The sequence below is a fragment of the Erythrolamprus reginae genome, chromosome Z (assembly GCF_031021105.1).
Source record: "Erythrolamprus reginae isolate rEryReg1 chromosome Z, rEryReg1.hap1, whole genome shotgun sequence".
Lineage (NCBI taxonomy): Eukaryota > Metazoa > Chordata > Lepidosauria > Squamata > Dipsadidae > Erythrolamprus > Erythrolamprus reginae.
Window position 1 is genome coordinate 119211905 of NC_091963.1, and position 23751 is coordinate 119235655.

A 23751-nucleotide genomic window follows, 5' to 3' on the forward strand; every position below is an offset into this window, starting at 1 on the left:
CTAAACCAAATCCCAAATTAACAAAGCATAAAATCCTTATATTTGCCTATTATGCTAGGCTTAAACAACTGGCCTACATAAACATTTAGAGTGATGATTTGATTCAGACAATGTGCTAAAATTATGGCTGCAGAAGCTGTAGATAGCTTTACAATGTGATTTCCTGTTAGATAGTTGACTGAGCTTCGATAATAATCAGGTATTTAAGCCACCGGATGCACACATCAATTTTATACAATCTCTGGCCTCTTCCTGAAAACGTTACTCCCTTCCACTCTTGTGACAGTAATATACCATTGTCCATACCTACAGCAGCCCTCCGGATCTGACAAATTTAGATGTATGAAAGTGAGCTGACATGATTAATATAAAAAGCTTTTGATGATTCATCCATGATTTATTCCATTTATGCAAGTCATGACTTAAGGTGCTTCCAGAAAATACTGATTATGCAATTGCCTTGTTTCTTTTGTAGATTTATATGGGGAATCCAAGTGAACACCTTCTACTTTTAACCCCCCCTGTTTTCTCAATGGTCGCTCCATCATTCCTTTCGCTGAAGAAGAGGCATTGCAAGCTGCCTTTTGATGTGTGAGCCTGTGAATTCACTGCTCAAGTAATGAACTAATACAGGGGTAGGCAAAGTTGGCTCTTCTATGACATGTGGACTTCAACTCCCAGAATTCCTGAGCCAATCGTGCTAACTCAGGAATTCTGGGAGTTGAAGTCCACATGTCATAGAAGAGCCAACTTTGCCTAACCCTGAACTAATATGACATAGTGTTTCAGTACTTGTTGCCATCTCTCAGTTTAGGGCAGTGATTTTCAACCTTTTTTGAGCTGCGGCACATTTTTTACATATACAAAATCATGGGGCACATTGAGCGGGGGGGGGGAGTGGGGGGCTAAAAAAAGTTTGGACAAAAAAATTATCTCTCTCTCTTCCTCCCTTTCGCTCTATTTCTCTCCCTCCTTCTCTCTCTTCCTTCCTCTCTCTCTCCATCCCTCTTTCTTTCTCTCTTCCTTCCTTCCTCTCTTTTTTGCTCTATCTCTCCCTCCTTCCCTGCCTTTCTTTCTCTCTCTCTCTTGCTTTCTTTCTCTCTCTCTATTGTTTTCTTTCTCTCTCTTTCTTTCTCTCTCTCTCTTTCTTTCTGAGCTTCGCGGCACACCTGACCATGTCTCGCGGCACACTGTTTGAAAAACGCTGGTTTAGGGGATGGGGATTCAGGAACTGTATTCCAAAGATAACCAAAGATAAACCTGAGCAAGACTAGAAAGAGATGTATAATTTCCATAAAATATACATTTATATATGTTCATGGAAATGCTTACCAGCAGAGGATTGCCAAGAGGGGGTGGTTATGTGATACGATTATCAAGTAAAGGAATTGCAGGCTAACATATGAAGGGCAGCAGGTGGGTGGAGAGTCAGGAAATAGATAAATATAGTTTCTTTCTTTCACTATTCCATTCCTGACAGGCAGTCTAGGGGCTCCCAAGAAGCACAGATGCACTGCATCAGATCAGCCATAATTCATAATTCTAGGAAACACATTAAATGCAAAGCCCAGAAGAGCAAAGAAGATCCACCAATAGCTGTTCAAAGTGACTCAGGTTTTGCTCACTAATTTGACAAAACTGGCAAGTTGCATTATTCTTATAGAAAGGTGCTTGAGACAAGTCAATCTTCCATCATGGGAAGAATTGTCTGCATAATACTATATTTATTACAAGGATGGCAGCTCTATAAATACTGCAGACCTCTGACTATATTAGCTTGCTGATTGGGGTGAACAATAATCAAAAGGGAAGGCACAGATTTTACATTTTTCCTTTACACTGACAAGCAACAGCTCTCCAGAGGCTTCAGGGAGGACTTCATCTTTCCCAGCCTAACTAGGAATTGACAAAGATCAATATTTTTTTTGTATGCAAATCAAGTACTCTGTCAGTGAACTAAGGCTCTTTCATCCAACTCACTTAAGGGAGGCATAGATATCATAATACTGTTGTGCCGTAACACTTGCATCTTAAAAATCCTTGGGATGGGGTGGGGAGAAGATGGCTTCAAAAAAGGAGATCCAAGCAACGTTGAAAATTACAGACCAATCTCTCTGGGTTGTGTCACTTGCAAAGTTATGGAATCAATCATAAACCAATCCATCACACTCCACCTTGAACCCAATAGCCTACTTTCAAACAAACAATTTGGCTTCAGAAAAAAAATATCCTGTAATCTGCAACTCCTACACTGCAAAAACATATGGACCACTCAACTTGATCAGGGTAAAACAATAGATGCAATCTACATAAACTTTTGTAAAGCCTTTAATTCAGTAGTTCACAATAAACTTCTTCTGAAACTTAAATCCAGGGCTGGGCTGCTTCCCAGACAGGGCGGAACGCAGTGGGGTAGCAAAAATAGAGCTTCACCCCAGAGCACCCAATTTGCAGTGAAAGATTTTGCAAGAAAATGCAGGGCACCCTGCATAAGCCACACCCACAGTGTGGTAGTTAAACTTTTGGTACCCCTTCACTGCTTAAATCCTATGGCATCTCTGGACCATTACATGATTGGATAGCAACATTCCTGTCAAACAGACAACAAGTAGTTAAAATAGGAAGTGCCATATGTAGTCTTGCTCTCTTCATCAGTGATGTCCCTCAAGGCAGTGTCTTAAGACCCACATTCTTCATACTCTATATGAACGATCTTTGTGACCATATTATGAGCAACTGAGTCCTCTTTGTTGACGATGTTAAACTATTTAATACCATCAACAATGCTGCTACCCTTCAAAATGACCTTGATCATGTAGCAGAATGGTTTAACAACTGGCAACTTCAAACCTCAACTAGTAAATGCTCTGTCCTATACATTGGTAAAAAGAATCAGAATATCAAATATATACTTGGAGGTAATGAACATGTAGATGACCCTCACTCTGTCAAAGATCTTGGAGTACTCATATCCAATGACCTAAGTCCTAAAGCCAACTGTAACAACATTGCCAAAAAAGCATTAAGAGTTGTCAATCTAATCTTACACAGCTTCTTCTCTGCTAACATTGATCTGCCAACCAGAGCTCACAAAACATTTGTCAGACCAATTCTTGGATACAGCTCACCTGTATGGAACCCGTATTGCATATTAGACAATACAATTGAGAGTGTCCAGAAATATTTCACCAGAAGAGTACTTCACTCCTCCTTCCGCCTTACTCCACCAGACTTGAAATTCTGAAATTAAACAATTTACAACTATGTCACCTCCGAACGGATCTAACCATAGTTCACAAAATCATATACCAAAATGTCCTTCCTGTTAATGACTACTTCGCCTTCAACCACAACAACACACAAGCACGTAACAGATTCAAACTAAATGTAAATCGTTCCAAACTAGACTGCAGAAAATACGACTTCAGCAACAGAGTGATCAACGCCTGGAATTCACTACCTGACTGTGGTTTCTTTCCCCAACCCCAAAATCTTCAACCTTAGATTGTCTACAGTTGACCTCTCCCTTTTTCTAAGAGGTCTGTAAAGGGCGTGCATAAGTGCACCATTGTGCCTACCATCCCTGTCCTATTGTCTTTTTAAAAATAATTATTATCTATGCTATGTTTATATAAACTACTATCCTATACTTGATTGACAAAAATATAAAATAAAAAATAAAAATAAAATAAAGTTCTTAAGAAGCTGAATAAACTGTGATATGTCCAACATTGTCTGCACTGCATTAGTAACAATGTCTTGAGCAGAGCAGAAAAAAATTCCTAAAGCATAGTTTATAAATGCTTTCACTGCTTCTTCCTGCTATTACCCTGCCTAACTTTCACAATAGACAAGGCACATTTAATAAACTGAATAAACTTCTCAGTTAAATATCACTGATATGCTCTAATGAATCAAATTTCTGGGTAGCCTATGGCCCTATAGCCTCAAGCTCTGCACTTATAGCATTAGAGATACAAACATTGGGGTTGGGAGTGTGAAGTTTATTATATATCAGTTCATATCCAGCTTCTAAAAACACCCAATTCCTGGAAAGCTTAAATACAGTGACATATGCTGCAATGTCCTACCGGTCAATGACTACTTCAGCTTCAACTGCAACAACACAAGAGCACGCAACAGATTCAAACTTAATATTAACCGCTCCAAACTTGCCTGTAAAAAATATGACTTTAACAATCGAGTTGTCGAAGCATGGAACTCATTACCGGACTCAATAGTGTCAACCCCTAACCCCCAACATTTCTCCCTTAGACTATCCACGATTGACTTCTCCAGGTTCCTAAGAGGTCAGTAAGGGGCGTACATAAGTGCACTAGTGTGCCTTTCGTCCCCTGTCCAATTGTCTTCCCTTTATCTCATATATCCTATATATTTTCTTCCTTTCATATATCTTCTCCTCTATTTTTACATATTATCTTTATATATATTACTTCATGTCTATTCTCTTCCATATGTATCGTGTATTGGACAAATGAATAAATAAATAAAAATAAATAATATTCCCTAACTGCAATACAGTGGAACCTCGGTTAGTGAACACAATCCGTTCTAGAAAGCTGGTTTCAATCCAAAATGTTCACTATCTGAAATAATTTTCCCCATAAGAAATAAAGAAAAAAATAAATAATTGGTTCCCAGCCCCTGTTGACTTGCTAATATAAGTGATACAGGTTATATAGGTAGGTTTCTTTTAATAAGAACAGTTATAATACAGAACATAAAGAGTTAAATAAACATAAAAACATTAAAGAAAGCATTTAAACATAAGAAAGCATTTATCTGAATGTAAGAAAACTTATCTTTTGGACTGCGATGTGATGGTGGGAGTGGATGGAGGGGTGGGGTGGAAGGGGTGGATTTACTGCTTGGAGGGGGAATCCCCCTCCATCTCAGACATTAGCACCCTTGAAAATGTCCAAAGATACTTCACCAGAAGAGCCCTTCACTCCTCCACTCGAAATAGAATACCCTACGAGACTAGACTTACAATCCTGGGCCTAGAAAGTTTTGAACTAAGACGCCTTAAACAAGATCTAAGTATTGCCCACAAGATCATATGCTGCAACGTCCTGCCTGTTGGCGACTACTTCAGCTTCAACCACAACAACACAAGAGCACACAACAGATTTAAACTTAGTATTAACTGCTCCAAACTTGACTGTAAAAAATATGACTTCAGTAACCGAGTTGTCGAAGCGTGGAACTCATTACCGGACTCCATAGTGTCATCCCCAAACCCCCAACACTTTACCCTTAGATTATCTACGGTTGACCGATCCAGATTCCTAAGAGGTCAGTAAGGGGCAAGTACAAGTGCACTAGAGTGCCTTCCATACCCTGTCCTATTGCTCTCCTATATCTCCTATGCCTTTCTTCTATTCCTATATCTCTTCTTCTATTCTTTCATTGATATATTCTATTACTATACCGTCTTTTCTATTATTTCTTAGATATATTTTACTATGAGTATCTCCTCTATAACCTTCATCATGTATTTTACTATGCGTATATAGATATATACCCACTAAACCCCTCATTGTGTATTGGACAAAATAAATAAATAAATAAAATAAATAAATAAACAACTGGCATTGTGAATTCGGGGGTGACTTTCCTTCTCTGTCGCTTTGAGATTGAAGGAAAAAACTGTGTCCAGGATCTGTTGCTTCTGCCTTTTTTGTAACACTTTATGGTAATACGACACCACATTATCATTGAACATGTTTAGGCTCCTGTTGCCTACCGCACTGTTAGGGAAAGATTTTTCTACAAACAATTGCAGTTCCCCCCACTCTGCAGACATTTCTTTAATCACTGAACTTGAGAATTCTTCCTTCCCTTCCTCCTCCCACTCTGAAGACATTTCCTCAGCCAAATTCTTTTCTATAGAATAAAAGGCTATATTATTAAAATAAAGCACTACAATCACTAAAAAAGAAGGAAGCTGCATGATAAAGATAACGACCGACTGAACATAACTGTGTCTCGAGTGCGAATGATGCTTGGTTTGAGATGCAGGGGCATGTGGGAGTGACGTCAGCAGTTCACAATCCGAAATTTTAGCAAAATTTTTGGTCATTAACTGAATTGTTCACCAACCCAGGCATTTACTAACTGAGGTTCCACTGTATTTGGAAGTACTGTTGCATATGTAAATAAAACACCATCACTTGTACACAAGAAGGAGCCTCTGGAAGGCACAGGGGGGATTCAAAAGATTTGGTAGGTGGGAAAGAGTCCCTAAGAAACAGATTATGCCACACATGTTACTAAACACATCGGGTGTTCTGATTTGCAGGAAGAAAACAAACCACACTGGAAATCATACTGTATGAAAGAACAAATATAATGGTGTGTTTTCTACAGATACCCTGGTGCAACATAATTCCATTTCCCAATGCTCACTAATTTGACAAAATTGACAAATGAGAATCCTAGGAACCTTCAACAAGATTGGATGTTAAGACAGCCTTCTTTAGTCTGCCACCCACCCAGATACGTTGGGCCAAAATTTGCATTCTGACCCTATTGAACAAGTCTAACAACCATCTTTTGATCTTCAACCAGAAGCTGAAGATTGCTCTCCTCCTTTAGTTGTCTAAGGTCTAGAGTATGTTCTCTGCAACTAGCTGATTTGCTAAAGCTCAGAGGGGGGGGAATCACACAATTAGTAAGAACAACATAGAAACATAGAAGAGTGTCAGCGGAAAAAGACCTCATGATCCATCTAGTCTGCCCTTATACTATTTCCTGTATTTTATCTTAGGATGGATATATATTTATCCCAGGCATGTTTAAATTCAGTTACTGTGGATTTACCAACCACGTCTGCTGGAAGTTTGTTCCAAGGATCTACTACTCTTTCAGTAAAATAATATTTTCTCATGTTGCTTTTGATTTTCCCCCCAACTAACCTCAGATTGTGTCCCCTTATTCTTGTGTTCACTTTCCTATTAAAAACACTTCCCTCCTGAACCTTATTTAACCCTTTGACATATTTAAATGTTTCCATCATGTTTCCCCTTTTCCTTCTGTCCTCCAGACTATACAGATTGAGTTCATTAAGTCTTTCCTGATACGTTTTATGCTTAAGACCTTCCACCATTCTTGTAGCCCGTCTTTGGACCCGTTCAATTTCAACATTCAACCAGGAAGATATTTCAGGCTTTTGGAGAAAGACAGAAAGATAGAAGAAGGCAGCTAAAAAAAGATGGCTATCACGACAATTGTTGGGCATGATAGGAAAGCAGAAATCTGAAGTTGTGAAGAAAGGCCATTTTCCTTATAGGATTGGGAGGAATGGCTGCTGCACACCTGACTGCCCTAATTAGCCACCAGCTTGATGAATAAGAGCCTAGCTAAAAATATGCACAGAGAGGGAGAAGAAGAAAAGCAGAGAGGAGTTGTTCTTTGAGAGAGCTGAAGGGGAAGGAATAGGGAGGGGGGAAGAATGGGAGGAGGGAGAACCCAATAGGTGAATGTCTGTAAGAAACCTACTGAAACCACCCACTCCCATTTTCTCTTTTGGTTTTACCAACTTCTCCCTTGTTCATGACATTTCCCATTTTTCACCCCCTGCCCACACAAATCCTTTTATATCATCCATTCTTCAGGCACTGCACATTTTTAAGTATCCAAAACATTTTACAACCTCCCTGCACTTACATTTTGGAAGCAGGACATTTTGAGGCCAGAGCACAGAAGAGATACGTGAGTGCATTTCCACCATTATTATTATTAATATCTTTTTTTTTTTGCAAGCAAAAAGCAAGGGGATTGGGCAGAGAGCCTTTCTGAATCTTGTATTATCTACAGAGCTGGCAGTGAAGAGGCCAAGAGTGAACGGCATGAATCGTGAAAGCTCGTCTTAATTAGCAATGTATTAAAGAAGAAACAATTCTTGCACATCTTATGAGTGCTACTTCTATGTGCCTAGCAACAGCGATAAGGCTGCAGTTATACCAAATTTCTACTGTGTTTGAGTTTCACAGTGAAAGCACATTCTAAGCCATATCCAGCAGGTTATATTGCTCTCCTGATCTTGTTCATAACACAATATTTATGGAAGAATAATTAAGAATCCTTTCTAACACATTTCTTAGCTTCAAAATATCCCCTGTGCTTTCTCGGGAGTAAGTAATATCTCCATGGGCACTGAAAACGTCCTTGGGACATTTTCAGGAGTAAAAACCAAACTTTGTGTTTAACTAATAGGAAATCTCTTCTGTAAATATGCAAGTAATGGGATGACTCACTGTAGCCAGGTGGAAGTGTTCAGGTAGGTATAGCCAGGCCAACACGGAGGTTTAGGTAGTTTGTATACCCCTTAGAATTGTGCTCTGCTCAATTAAAAACTTTAGCTGGTCAGAATAACGCCTGGTCATTTGCTTCATATCTTTGAGTTATGTAAAAATTAGAAACTAATTAAAAAGTTGTAAACTGGGTGCTAGAAAAAAAATAAACTTTTTAAATGTTAAGCTTGGCTTAGCATTCGCTTTAACCTAACAATGATGAAAAATATAATTTCAACCTAGCAGTAGTTGAGCTAAAAAAGGAATATCCTCTTGGGGGGATTACCATTTGCTGTGAATTTAGCCAGCAATTGCTTTTTTAAATAAGTAGAGAAGACCTCACCCCTGCCTGCTTATCATCCTAAAAGTTAGAAGCGATTGAAATTATCTTCACGTCCCAACCAGGGACTTCTTCAAGCTTTTTTTCAGCCTGTAGTTTTTCGTAGTTTTCAGCGGAAGAAGCCTGCAGCCAATTCCTCTTTGCCAGCCAAGCCAAGCCAGCAGCGATGGCTAGATGCTTCTTGCACTGAAAAAGAGGGCGGAGGCTCCAGGCAGAACAAGGCCGGAACTGGGGAATGGCACCTTCTGTGACCTCGCTGAGGCAAATGGCGAGTGGGCAGAGGCTCCAGGTGGGACAAGGCCGAAGCCTGAGAATATCGCGTTCCCCAACCTATCTGAGATGAATGGCAAGCTGGCAAAGGCTCCAGGTGGGGCAAGGCCAGAGATGGGGAACAGCATTTTCCCCGACCCACCTGAGGTAAACGAGTGGGTGTCATGCTTACTGTTGGTGAGCAGAGCAAGTGAGGCGATTAACTAGGCCACATAGCGAAGGCAAAATATATACCACATGGGTGGGCAGGCAAGCGGCAAGTGCATAGGATGAGTGGCGGGCCAAGCAGAGCAGTGGGTGGAGGAGAGCGCCAACTGGGCGGGTGAGGCCGTGGCCAGTCAGAGGTGGTATTTAATAATAATAATAATAAATTTATTGTCATTGTCAAAGCAACAAATTGTCATTGGCAACGAAAGTCATGTGACACCCAGAGACCAGTCCCACCATACATAAAAACAGAATAGGTAAATTTAAAAATAGAATTAAAAATAGAATTAAAAATAGAATAAAAAGTCCCACCCACTACAAAATTCCCCACCCTGAACCACTCAACCATCTACATGACAGACCGAGTAATATTGCACTGATGGTGACCCTTTAGTTCGTTGTTAAGTGTGAGTATAGCTCTGGGATAAAAACTATTCAGGAAACGTGTGGTCCGAGTTCTAGTTGTTCTGTATCCTTCTTGCCGGTTTGCGAACCAGTTAAAATTTCTGCTACTGGTTTGGCAAACCAATCTGGACCAGCTGAATACCACCTCTGGTGCAACGCCACTTCCTCATTTCATCTTCACTCCAGTGGGACCACCACAAACTGAATGGTGTTCAGGAGGGATATTGAGGAATAGAGCACAGCTGTGCTACTGTGTATTTATCTGGGCTCTACTCAATCAAAGAACAAAATTGACTTTCATAGTGTGGAAATGTTTATAAAAAAACTTTCCCCCTCCTTTTGAGGCAACTATTGTTATTGATTCATGAATATACAATAGCTGAGCAATGCAGCTGCATTGATTGACTGAATTGATGAGGTGCACCAAGCTAAAATGCCGCATTCAAGTATTGAACAGCTTGATTAACCAAATGAGACTGCTGAATTGTGTGACTAATTCAATTACAACAAATTTAATCCCTGGAGTCATTTGCATTAGTGGTTAGAGTTTACCTTTTTAACTCAAAAGCCTGGAATGCATCATTCATGGGGACTTCACTGCTCACATAATCAAACATAGGAAGTCCTCAGCTTGCAACCTTAACTGTGACTATTTTATTTATTTTATTTATTTATTAAATTTGTATGCCGCCCCTCTCCGCAGACTCGGGGCGGCTCACAACAGTAACAGAAAACAATATATAATACAAATTCAATAATTAGAAAGCTAAAAACCCATAGTTCAAAAGAACCCATGCACACAACATACCATACATAAACAGTATAGGCCTGGGGAAGATATTTCAGTTCCCCCATGCCTGACGGCAGAGGTGGGTTTTAAGGAGTTTGCGGAAGGCAAGGAGGGTGGGGGCAGTTCTAATCTCAGGGGGGAGCTGGTTCCAGAGTGTCGGGGCCGCCACAGAGAAGGCTCTTCCCCTGGGACCCGCCAAACGACATTGTTTAGTCGACGGGACTTTCTGTTGCTACGTAAGAGAGTTACATCTGATTTTTATTACCTTTGTTGCCATGGTTGTTAAGTAATCATCCCAGTTGTTCAGTGGTGGGCTCCTACGGGAACGGTCAGGTATGCAGTACCGATAGCAAAATTTTGATCAGGTACACAGTACCGGTAGCAAAATTTTGATTCCCCCCCCCCCCCTTCTGGGCTCTGGCCATGTTTTTCCTATCACAGTAAATGAAGTTGAGTGTATATAATTTTAGAAGAGCTGTGCATGCGTGTGTGTACATACACTTTATATAGTAGATAATCAGGGGTGGGCTACTGCCCAGATGGAGGGGAACACAGTGGGGTGGTGAAAATGGAGCTCCACCCCAAAACACCCAATTTGCACTAAAATATGTTGAAACAAAATGCATTAGCCACGCCCACAGTGTGGTAGTAAAAAATCTGGCAGCAAATCACTGCAGTTGTTAAATGAATCATGAAGTTGTTAAGCAAATCTGGATTTTCCCCCCATTAACTTTGCATGTTAAAAGACAACTGACCCCAGGACACTGCAACCAACATAATCCCATGGAGACCTGAATTTGGATCACATAATCATATGGATGTTGTGGCAATCATAAGGAATTTGTTCATTTATTTATTTATTGGACTTATACGCCACCCCTCTCCGGTTGTAAGTCACTGTTTTCAGTGCCATTGTAACTTCAATTGTTGGCCAAATGAATGGTTGTAAGACAAGGACTACCTGTAACAGGTCCACTTACCGAACTGGCTTCCATGATGTCCCGCCAGAGAGGAGCATCGTTGTCCCGCTCAGCAATCTCCAGCAGGTTGTCCAGGACGACTTGGCCAATCAGATCATGACGGGAGAAGCGGTCAAAATCATAGACACTAAAATGAAGCTTGCGCGAGGGCAGTTCAGCAAAGGGGACGTTGAAATTAAAGGTCTCGTTGAAAATAGGATTGAGGGTTTTGCGATGCACCTTTGTCTGGAATTTCTTTTTACGGTCAGGCAGAAGGTACATTTTCACATAGGGGTCAGAGAAACCATTCGCATCTTTGGCAGGTAGGTCCAAAGCTCGGAGTATCCTGACCACCAGCTGCTCCGTGCCATAGGCATAGCGGAGGGCAAAGCTCAACTGTCCACAGCTTGGAGCCTCCCCTTTCTTGGAGTCTGCCTCACCTGAACGCTGTTTATACAGTTCAGGTTTTATCTGTCCAATGCTGGTCACTTGTTCTACCTTGTCTTCTACTCCACCATGGACTCCAGTGTCTGGGCTGCTCAATTGCTGGGTCACAGGACGTGGCAGTGTGTTGTACCTGGAGGGAACATTAACCAAAAAAACACAGTCAGAAATAACCACATGTCCATTAAATTCACCCTACAAATCAATACTCCTCTGTCCAGGATAGAATTACATCTTCCAACACCCTGGCTTTAAATTTTCAGAAGGGTAGCAAATATCTTTTGTCTACAGATGGACTTAAATTAACTTAAAATTTGAATCAAAGTTAGTTAATTCATTAAAATCACCGAAATTTACATTATCCACAGCTGACATTAAGCGCCATGGCATTCAGACAGTAAGTTCTTAGTATAGCTAAATCTGGATCTATTGTATATAAAAAGTGTACTAAAAGATGCAGGTGATTTACAGATTTTACAGATGAAGTCTTGAAAAAAGCATACAAAAGCTTGATGGCACCTGCTGTAACATGCCTTCCAAAAAGATAGCAGGTGCACTTTTATTCTTTAGAACCAAAATTGGATATGCGCTTGATTTAATAATTTGCTTCAATGTGCCTATAACTGTTTCAATGTGAGATCTTTAATTAGTACTAACTTTTTACTATGGACAAGAAACAGGAGACACGTGGAGAAAGCTCCATGAACTGTGATAAGCTGGAGATTCAACTGAAGAGAACTGATAATCTAGTTGGCAGATAATCAGTTCTTCCTTTGTTTGAGAACCAGAAGCATTGTTATATTACAGCTGTGTGCCTCCTATGTTGCTTTTTCTTTTTCCAAAGACCTACTACAAACCTCTGACCTTAAACATCTTGGAAGCTGAATGCAATGAATAAGTGAACAGCCTACTTATCCATATAGTATGTCTATGGTTATATTCTGAAGCCAAAATGTATTCTTTTAAAGGGCTGCATCTGTTAGAGTCAACCCAAAACCTTGGAAGCAGCACTGTGTTTCATAATATTATATAATACAGTGTTTCACCACCTTGGCAACTTTAAGATGCCTAGAGTTCAACTCCAAGAAATCGCCAACCAGGTGGTTATCATCATCATCATCATCATCATCATCATCATCATCATTATTATTATTATTATTAATAATAATAATTAGATTTGTATGCCGCCCCTCTCCATAGACTCGGGGCGACTCAGAACAGTGATAAAAACAATACATAATGACAAATCTAATAATTAAAATCTAAAATAGCAATTATACATATAAAAAATCTAAAAGAGAAACCCCAGTAAATAAAAGCATACATGTTGGGGGAATTGGAGTCCAGGTATCTTGAAACTGTACAAGTTGAGAAAGACTGGAACCAACTAATCAATTATGTATTTATGTGTGGGTCTCATGATGTCAGTGTTGCAGTCAGGAGACTAAGGCTATCATCTGGCAATTTTCATTATTTTCATTGTCTTCTGCATCTTTGGGAGTTATTTCTTGATATTTGATTTACAGAACAGGATTCTGGGCTAAGAGATATTGACTGAAAGGCTCTTACCTTACTGGTCAGGCAGTTTGTGCTCTGATGGTTATAATTATAAAAGATATGTTATAAAAGAAAAAAATTGGGGCAAGGAAAGAAAAACAAGAATATTCAGACTCCAATTATTAATGTTAGATAGATGGTATTGAATGTACGTCCTCTGTATAAACTTCAACTGCACAGAGTTAACTTTATTTATTTAAATTTGTTTATTTAAATTAACATGACGCTCTTCTCCTAATGGACTCAAACTCAACCCAGACAAGACGGAGTGGCTGTGGGTCTTGCCTCCCAAGGACAATTCCATCTGACCGTCCATTACCCTGGGGGGAGAATCATTGACCCCCTCAGAGAGGGTTCGCAACTTGGGCGTCCTCCTCAATCCACAGCTCACATTAGAGAAACACCTTTCAGCTGTGGCGAGGGGGGCGTTCGCCCAGGTTCGCCTGGTGCACCAGTTGCGACCCTATTTGGACCGGGAGTCACTACTCACAGTCACTCATGCCCTCATCACCTCGAGGCTCGACTACTGTAATGCTCTCTATATGGGGCTACCTTTGAAAAGTGTTCGGAAACTTCAGATCGTGCAGAATGCAGCTGCGAGAGCAATCATGGGCTTCCCTAAATATGCCCATGTTTCTCCAACACTCCGCAGTCTGCATTGGCTGCCGATCAGTTTCCGGTCACAATTCAAAGTGTTGGTTATGACCTATAAAGCCCTTCATGGCACCGGGCCAGAATATCTCAGGGATCGCCTTCTGCCGCACAAATCCCAGCGACCAATTAGGTCCCACAGAGTGGGCCTTCTCCGGGTCCTGTCAACTAAACAATGTCGGTTGGCGGGCCCCAGGGGAAGAGCCTTCTCTGTGGCGGCCCCGACCCTCTGGAACCAACTCCCCCCGGAGATTAGAACTGCCCCTACTCTCCTTGCCTTTCGTAAGCTCCTTAAGACCCACCTGTGTCATCAGGCATGGGGGAACTGAGACATCTCCCCCGGGCATATACAATTTATGAATGGTATGTGTGTATTGTGTTTAGAAAATGGGGTTTTTAAAATGTTTTTAGTAGAAATTTAGATTTGTTATAAATTGTTTTTCACTTTATTGTGAGCCGCCCCGAGTCTGCGGAGAGGGGCGGCATACAAATCTAAATAAATAAATAAATAAATAAATAAACAAACAAACAAACAAACAAACAAATAATAATAGTTGAGCGCCCTTAATGGACACATTCATTGGGCTTTAATACTTGGGCTTTCCCTCTGCATCCTTCCCTCCTCACAACTCACCTGGGGGTGGGTGCCAAGCTTGCTACTTGCTGGTGGGAGTGAGCATTGGGAATGCTGCCTTCCTTGGTGCCAGTCTGACTTTCCACGGGGAGGTCAGGAGAGGTTTGGCTAACCTTCAGGTTGGCCTCAGGATAGGAATCCATATCGAGGTAAGATCTCTCAGGCATTTCAGGACCCAGTTCCACCCGCTCAGCCAGGAGATCTCCAAAAGGCGAGTGGTGGAGATGAGCGTGGAGGGGATGCTCCTTGCGTTGGGTTTGTGATGAGGATCCTTTGTCCCGCCAGGGGATCCAACATAGTTTCCAAGAGACGAAAAGGGAGACGCCCAGCAGCACAATCCCACAGAAAGTCACAATCACAGACAAAAGACTAACCAGGATCTCTAGAGGAGAAAAGTGGAGAGGCAAATATCATAATGAAAAATCAGGGATAAGCTGTTTTCTATGGCCATCTGTAATCTTGGCTAGTCGAACTGTCCTCATTTAATGGATGTTGCAGAGGACCCAGTACCCTGGTCTAGTAGCACCAATTGTCAGCAGGCAGAACACAGAACAGCGTAGCTCTTCCTGGAGTAGTTCCATCAAACTGCCCTTGAGTCCCAATTCAGTCCTCTTAGTAGCAGAAGTAGCCCCAACCTGATTATGTTATGGTCTGCCAAGCACTGGAAGAGGCGTCCATTGGTATTCGTTTTTGGTTCCAGAAATATTTAATTGGACATTAATTACAAATCCAGTTTTAATTAACTGTTGGACTGTAAAAAAATATTATACTGAAGGGAAATAAGTCTAAATAACTCCCACTCCCATACATTCTACAGTCCTTTTGTATCAGTAGTACTAAATGAAAGCATAATCATACAGTATTGTAATTTCACACCAAAATATACTTGCCATCTACATTCAATAAATGCACATTTATTCCTTTTAACTTGCTACTATATATATTTTCATTATTTATACTCAAGTTTCTAGTGTTGTTGGTACCTAAGAAAAATCTCTGATAGTCTTTAATGCATTTTCACAGATAGAGTCAAGAAGAATAGAAAAACCATTTTCTACTAAATCCTATTTAAAGACCATTTAAAACCCAATTGCACAGACACATACATAGACTTCTCAATAAATACCATAACAATCGCAATAAATATATATGTAATCAAATTATGTAATGGTTCTTCCATTTGAATGTATTTTCCACCGCACAATATTTAACCTGCTTGATTCACAGCATTTTCCAAGAAAACTCCAGAGAGCATTCAGGATTTTCATTCTGGAAAGTGTGATAAGGACTAGAAGCCTGATTTTTATATAATACAAAAGTAGTTCAAGATTTCAATGTCTTTCTGTCACATGAGCTATAAAACAACATATAGACATATTTTAATTATTTGTTCATATAAAATAAGAATTTATAACATAGTCCAGCAACATACCAACAAGACTTACAAACTAGATCGTAACTTTTCATCATTCTATTCTGATCTCTCTTATGGATATTATAGATCAAGATTCTCACCTGTATTGATGGGACCCACATGCCCTGTCAGTTCCTGACATTTTTCACGTTCCTGGGCAGCACATGTGTTGGAACACAGCACATGAAGGAGCTCCATTGCCTTGCGATGCCTATCCTCATCATAATCTCCTGACATGATGCCTAAACAGCAAGTAGACATTGTAGACATTGTACTGCATGTTAAAAATGTCATTATATATGATCTTGAGCCATGGTGAAATCAGCAATGCAGATTGTCCTAGCAATAAGTTCCCTGCTGATTGTTATTGCTGGCTGAACTATGGGGTGTCCTTACACTACATGCCAAAGAATTTAGATTCAGTCCCTGCTCTCTTCAATGACCAGGTGAGTCATTGACAGGCAGAGGAGGCTGTGTTGAATTACATGATCAAATGTGGCAACCTTGTACTTTTAAAAAAAAATTGCATAAGTGCCTCCTTTATTTGAGGGGCTCAAAAATGCCTGGGTGCTACTTAGATTTTCTTTTTTTCTGCATTTATTTTATCTAGTGATGTTAAAGCTGAAACAAACAGTTCACCCAGAAGTAAAACAACAACAACCAAACCTACCCTCCATATTCTCTAACCCTCTCTACTCTGGGGTAATTGGAGAAACAAGAGGGGAAGCAAAATATATCTAGTATCAGAACTCTGGAGAAACAATGTGTGGACATTGTCTATAGACAAGGACCTGGCATACCTTAACAAATAAGCCATTTTCATATTTATTTTACATCAGTTGAAACTGATTGCCATATTTTTCGGAGTATAAGACACACCTTTTTCCTCCCTAAAAGAGGCTGAAAATTCAGGTGCGTCTTATACTTTGAATGTAGCTTTTTACGAAGCTTTCCCCCCCCAGCCCTAACTAGGTGCTAATGATCTTCGCAGCTCTTACCTTGCAGGCTCTTTCATTGTTTCTCTCTGGGAAGAATGTTTTCCAAGCTCTACGTCTTTGCAGGGTTTTTTCATTGCTCTAACTTGTTACAAATGTTTCTAACCAAGTGCTAATGATGTTCCCAGCTCTTACCCACTTGCAAGCTCTTTCATTGTTACTCTCTGTCAAGAATATTTTCCAAACCCTGTCTTTGTAGGTTTTTTAAAATTGTTCTTCTTCCTCCGAATGTTTCTTTCCAGCCCTAACCAGGTGCTAGCAATGTTCCCAGCTTTTACCGGCTTGCAAACTCTTTCATGATTATTCTTTACGAAGAATGTTTTCCAAGCCAGAAGTCTTTGCAGGTTTCTTTTCATTACTCTACCTGCTCCAAATGTTTTTTTCCCAGGCCCTAACCAAATGCTAATGATTTTCCCAGCTCTTACTGGCTTGCAAGCTCTTTCATTGTTACTCTTTCTGAATAAGATTTTTTTAAAGCCTTAACCAGGGGATAAAATAATGTGCTGAAGCTGACCAGACTAAGGGCACTAGCCAGATGAATACCTGGTATGCAGATTCTTTTCCCTATTTTCCTCCCCCAAAACTAAGATGCATCTTATACTCCAAAAAATACGGTAATATTGCCAGAGGCTAAAGTGGGTAGCATGTGCAAAATGCATGAAAATTACAAAGCAGGCTTGGTATGTCTTTATGTAACTTTGGGTGAACACCAACCTATGTCTTATCTATAAATTCAGGCAAGGGCAGCATCTCAACTAGCCACCACTAAATGCAAGGAGAAATACAGTGGCACTGTGTCAAATGCTATTGCATTATGTCTCCCCCCCAAAAAAATTACCCGGGAGTTACCTTAGCTTGGCTGATCAGAGGCAGACCAAAGTGCAAATCCGGATTTAACTGGCTAAAAAGAGACTCTCAGTATGCTTAGGTCTGTGATGGTCTTTCAGCCTAACATTCCAGATGTGGTTCTTGGATGGTGGAACAGGCAGGCAAGGGCGGAGAGGAAGCACATAAGTGGTGGAGCTTTGGGGACAGAATGTGAGAATGTGAGCATGAGGAAGAGGGACACCAGGTGCATCAGTGGTGGCTTCCTACAACTGGAAATAAAATGTAGTAAAGCCCTGGTGAAACAATGCCCAACTAATATCACTGGAGGCAATAAACATGTGTTGATGCATTCCAAGGAAGGAAGGACTTTGAATAAATTTAAAACCACAAGACATCAGCCTTGGCTGATGACCAGTCCCAAGCACCACATCATAAAATAAGCCTGGAGAATGTCAGTATCAAGACATTACTTCAAAATTACTAGTAAAGCCACAGACATTTATAAAATGCAAATACAGTGTTCCCTCGATTTTCGCGGGTTCGAACTTCGCGAAAAGTCTGTTACCACGGTTTTTCAAAAATATTAATTAAAAAATACTTCACGGGTTTTTTCCCTATACCATGGTTTTTCCCACCCGATGATGTCATATGTCATCACCAAACTTTCGTCTTCCTTTAATAAATATTTTTTTAATAAACTTTAATAAATAAACATAGTGAGTAATAATCTGAATGGTTGCTAAGGGAATGGAAAATTGCAATTTAGGGATTTAAAGTCTTAAGGGAAGGCTTGTGATACTGTTCATAGCCAAAAATAGTGTATTTACTTCCACATCTCTACTTTGCGGAAATTCAATTTTCGCGGGCGGTCTCGGAACGCATCCCCCGCGAAAAGCGAGGGAACACTGTAATTCCAATAGGAGGGAAATTAACAGAGGTAGATACCAATTTGCTGTGGATACTCTCTCCTTAAAAATTACCCTTATTGAAAGATGTAACATCTGTTGCTAAGCTCGGTTTCAGATATGCTCTAAAGGAGCTAGAAACATGGGTAGCAACGCATCAGCTCAAATTCATTGTCTCACACAAAGAAAGAATACATTTCACCAAGAAATAGCAGCCATGAATACCAGGAAGATAAATTTCCTAAATGCAGCTTCAATTCTCAGACTGAATCCATCCTATATTACCCGTTATCTCAGCCTCTTGTTAGCCACGGAACTTGAATTGTTAAATAAATGTCCTCCCAAATGGGAATAGGCAAGGGATTGTGCATGGCCTCAATCTACAACGTCAATGTGCCTGATGACCTTGGCTGTCATATGTTTGGTGCATTAGTGATTCATGGCCAGTTTGTATACCAGCACATGTGGCCAACAAGTGTACAGGAAAGATGATAAATGGGGATCTTCTTACTCTTCCTACTTGTACGAACCAATGTAAAAGAGGGGTAGGATCAGAAATAGATTGCTCCTGGTCTGGACCAGTTTGATAGCGGGAATTTCCCCACACTCACCAAACCGGGAGCAATTGCCAGTTGGCCATACCCATGAACAGGTTCCAATGACAGCGCCATAGGTGCCTCCATCTTTCTGTATCAAGCCCTGTATAGAGAATGCTATTTAGATAGCTTCTCATAAAGTATAATATAAACCATCTTTGATAGATCGCAATAGATAGATATGCTTAACAGACTAAACAAATCTCTTTATGGTATATATGAATCCTGCCCAGGAGTAGATTCTAACTTGTTTTTAGCTTCTGTGTATGCACAGGTGCTGTTTTTTGCTTCTGCACATGTACATAAGCTTAGTTTTTGGCACTGTGCATGCAAAGGGCGCATTTTCACATGACGCGGGAGGAAGCAAACCAGTAACTAGGTAAGGAAGGATTCATATATTCCATAATGAGATTTGTTTTGTCCGTTAGGCATATCTATCTATTGCGATCTATCAAACATGGTTTATGTTATACATTATGAGAAACATAGAAACATAGAAGACTGGCGGCAGAAAAGGACCTCATGGTCCATCTAGTCTGCCCTTATACTATTTCCTGTATTTTATCTTACAATGGATATATGTTTATCCCAGGCATGTTTAAATTCAGTTACTGTGAGTTTACCAACCACGTCTGCTGGAAGTTTGTTCCAAGGATCTACTACTCTTTCAGTAAAATATTATTTTCTCATGTTGCTTTTTATCTCTCCCCCAACTAACTTCAGATTGTGTCCCCTTGTTCTTGTGTTCACTTTCCTATTAAAAACACTTCCCTCCTGAACCTTATTTAACCCTTTAACATATTTAAATGTTTCGATCATGTCCCCCCTTTTCCTTCTGTCCTCCAGACTATACGGATTGAGTTCATTAAGTCCTCCAGACTATACGGATTGAGTTCATTAAGTCTTTCCTGATACGTTTTATGCTTAAGACCTTCCACCATTCTTGTAGCCCATCTTTGGACCCGTTCAATTTTGTCAATATCTTTTTGTAGGTGAGGTCTCCAGAACTGAACACAGTATTCCAAATGTGGTCTCACCAGCGCTCTATCTAAGGGGATCATTATCTCCCTCTTCCTGCTTGTTATACCTCTAGCTATGCAGCCAAGCTATCTAATTAGCATTCTCTATACAGGGCTTGATACAGAAACTGTTTGGAAAGGGGGATTTATTAACCCATGGCAGCTAATACGCTGCGGTAGCTTTTCAGAAGACTACTAGCATTACTGTGATGAAAAGGGCTCCTGAGTCCATGAACATTTATGCCATAAAAATCCATTAGTCAGGCAGCCTGTCTGCTTACCAGAGCCTTCCACCTGTTCTAGACCTCAGTGGCTAAGGGTTTGGATCAGGATAGGGTGAGCCAAGTATAAATGCAGGCTCGGTCAACAAAAATTAATGGGTGACTTCGGGCCAAACCACTCTCAGCCTTGCTTATCCCAGAACAAGCCTGTTTTGAACGGTTGGAGGAAACATGGAAACAAATAAATAACTCTCATTCTTAGCTAGAATATTATGAGCTGAATTCCAAATGTATATCAATGTCACAAGCAATGAGAACATTGCTCTAAATTGTACAAGATTTGTATGTGTCTGGAGAGAGGTTGAGTATTTTCTGAAGGAGCTTGCAGGAACTGGTCATTTAGCTTCAAGGAATTTCTCAGCCAAATAAGGAGCTAGGCTAAAACCTACATGGCAAGGTTTTTAAAATGCAGGACCCTGAGCGTTTTGAAAGAGAAGGTGTGGTGATTGATAGGGAAACATAGACACGCTGACCTCTCTTTCTCCCCCCATTACTCATACTGTCTCTCCTTGATTGGGCCCAGAGGACAACGGTGCTGGCAGCTGCCCTACATACAATAACTCAAATGCAGAGAGGGGATTGTTCAAAATTGCTATAAAAGATAAAGGTTATAGGTTTGGGAGCTGCTCCATATATTCCAATTCTTATTGTTCAATCCTGACAGTTCTAATTTTAGGAATAAAGCCTTTTTCAGCATTTTATTCTACAATGCATCTATTTTTATTCTTTTGTTTCTTTTTTTATAATGATAAGAACAATGGTGCAGACTGGAAATAATAAAAGAGCAACCACAAATGACCCATGGATTTAAAAAGTATAAAAATCAATAAACAAAGGGATGTTGGTTCAATAATACTAATAATAATGTCATTAAGATTGTTAATAATATTTAACCACCATCCTATCACTGAATACTATGTATAGTTCTTTTGTGATAAAATAATTAATTAGAGTGGATTAAATAAGGAGAATTTTTGCACCTTAACTCCAGAATTAGCTGTATTAACTGTATTAGCTGTACCGTGTTTCCCCGAAAATAAGGCAGCGTCTTATATTAATTTGTGCTACCTCTTATTTTCAGGGGATGTCTTGTTTTTTTTCAACGAATTGTATCCTGTATCCTGTTGCAGCAAAAGCGCATCCAACACACAACCGCATGTTGGGTGCGTGTTGGATGTGTTTTAAATCTGATTGATGCAGCGTTTTGGGATGCAAATTATGGCCAGCAGTGTTATATATGTTCTGTTCAGGAATGCTGTGAAACGAAACATCTCCTATGTCTTACTTTTCGGGGCAACTTATTTTCGGGGAAACAGGGTATACCTAAATACTGTACAGATATTGATAAGCCAAATCTCCCCCATCCCAAATTCTCCCTTGATTTCTAGAACTATAATAAACAACTTTGTCCAGACTTCTTTACAATTAGTAATAAGAAACAGTGTCAACTATTTTGTAAACACATTGACATTAGTATCTGCCCTCTGTTCAAAATCTCACCTGGTGAATAAACTGGCTCAGTTGATGGCTGTCAAGTTGCTTCTGTATTGCTGGATCCAGGATGCCAACTGACCCAGTCAGTGCCAAGCAGTGGAGGAGCAATAAAGCAATCCAAAGTTTCTGGTGAACTGAGTCCATATGTGAGAGGCTGCAAGCTGGAAGTAGGACACTGGATCTGCCATGCAGGGCACTGCTAGGTCCACAAGTTGCAATTTGTTGTTGTGGTGGTGGTGGACAACTGTGCCCTCCGTAAGATGCTGGGTGGAATCAGTTGCTGAGATCAAATGTGATTATGAGAAGGTTTCAGTATGTCTGGCAGGCTTTATAATGTCTAAACGAGGTGCCAGATCTCCAACAGAATTCTGGGAGGTTCTTCATTACTTTCTAAATCCTCCATGAAATTGATTGCCTACGAGTTAGATCCCAGCTATAGCCAGTCTCTTCAGTTAGGTGGCCAGCTGCATGAATTTTTATTAAAAAGTGTCAGATATGGACTCCTGTTCTGCTTCTGCTATTTCTCATCGTCCTGGTTCAGCCAGTCTGTAATTCCAACAGAGGGGACAAGGTATATAAATCTAAACTCTGAGCCATATTGCACTTAAAATAAAATTATTATGCCCTCAAAGCGTCACAAAATTCTATCAACTGGAAGAATATTTTCTCCTTACTTATTTTGGGTTTGCTCTGCAGTTCACAGAAGCATTACTGGGGACTCTGGATTATTCATCTTTGCCAAAAGAAGGCAAATATGGTTTTTACGGGGGTCAATAACATCACGTAAAGTTTCTATATTAGACCAAGTGTGGTATTATTTAGTAACCATTATAATCCACTCCCATCCATGCTGACTCTGGGCAGTGTATATTAGTCAAAATACAATCCTTCCCCAATTAAAACAATTAGCACCCAACTAATTATGCTGGTCATCCCCCCCCAAAAAAAGACTAGAGCCAGAAGCCTGCTAAAATAGTATGAATTTAACTTGTTTCTTAAAAGCATCGAGGATAAGATACCAAAGGTGAAATGTTCTATAAAAAGGGGGGTACCTCCAAGAATTTTCTAAGTCAGGGTATCAAACTCACACGATCATGGCATCATCACATGACTTATCGGGACCCCCCCTTCGCTAAACCAGATGTGGGCGTGGCCACACATGACGCATCCTGCCCATGGGCTGGGAGTTTCTAAGTGGTGGCAGGGATGGCTAATTATTATTTTTACCTCAGGTCTGTTTCTAGGTTTACATTTTGTTTCCTGTGAATTCCCTGCAACTTTATTAGGTAGTGTCTGAGCAATTCTTGGGCCAATCACCCCAAAATTATTCAGGAGCCACATGTCATCTTGAGCAGTGTTTCCCAACCTTGGCAATTTGGAGATATCTGGACTTCAACTCCCAGAATTCCCCAGCCAGCATTCGCTGGCTGGGGAATTCTGGGAGTTGAAGTCCAAATATCTTCACGTTGCCAAGGTTGGGAAACACTGATCGAGAGGTCAGAGCTTATAATTTCTACTACTTGTCTTACAATGAGGCAAGATGAACAGACAAATAGTAACAACCAAATAGCCTTGGTGAAAATATAGAGGCCTAGAAATCAGCCGGAGACTGTTTGGGGTTGTAATTCAGATTCTTCTGTAAACCCA

General features: G+C 40.3%; 2 protein-coding genes across 2 annotated transcripts in view; both read right to left on the bottom strand.

The window, feature by feature from the left end:
- The window catches only part of RUVBL2 (RuvB like AAA ATPase 2), a 615067-nt gene that overhangs the window by 342196 nt on the left and 249120 nt on the right, over positions 1–23751 (bottom strand). The gene's annotated exons all lie outside the window — the stretch shown is intronic.
- The window catches only part of SYT3 (synaptotagmin 3), a 74329-nt gene that overhangs the window by 24248 nt on the left and 26330 nt on the right, over positions 1–23751 (bottom strand). Inside the window, exons 2-6 of the mRNA XM_070729817.1 lie at positions 22111–22650; positions 17831–18004; positions 16088–16228; positions 14573–14954; positions 11308–11863 (exon numbers count right to left, since the gene is read on the bottom strand). Coding sequence (XP_070585918.1) covers positions 11308–11863; positions 14573–14954; positions 16088–16223 — 1074 coding nt within the window. The 5' untranslated portion in view covers positions 16224–16228; positions 17831–18004; positions 22111–22650. The remainder of the gene's footprint in view (positions 1–11307; positions 11864–14572; positions 14955–16087; positions 16229–17830; positions 18005–22110; positions 22651–23751) is intronic.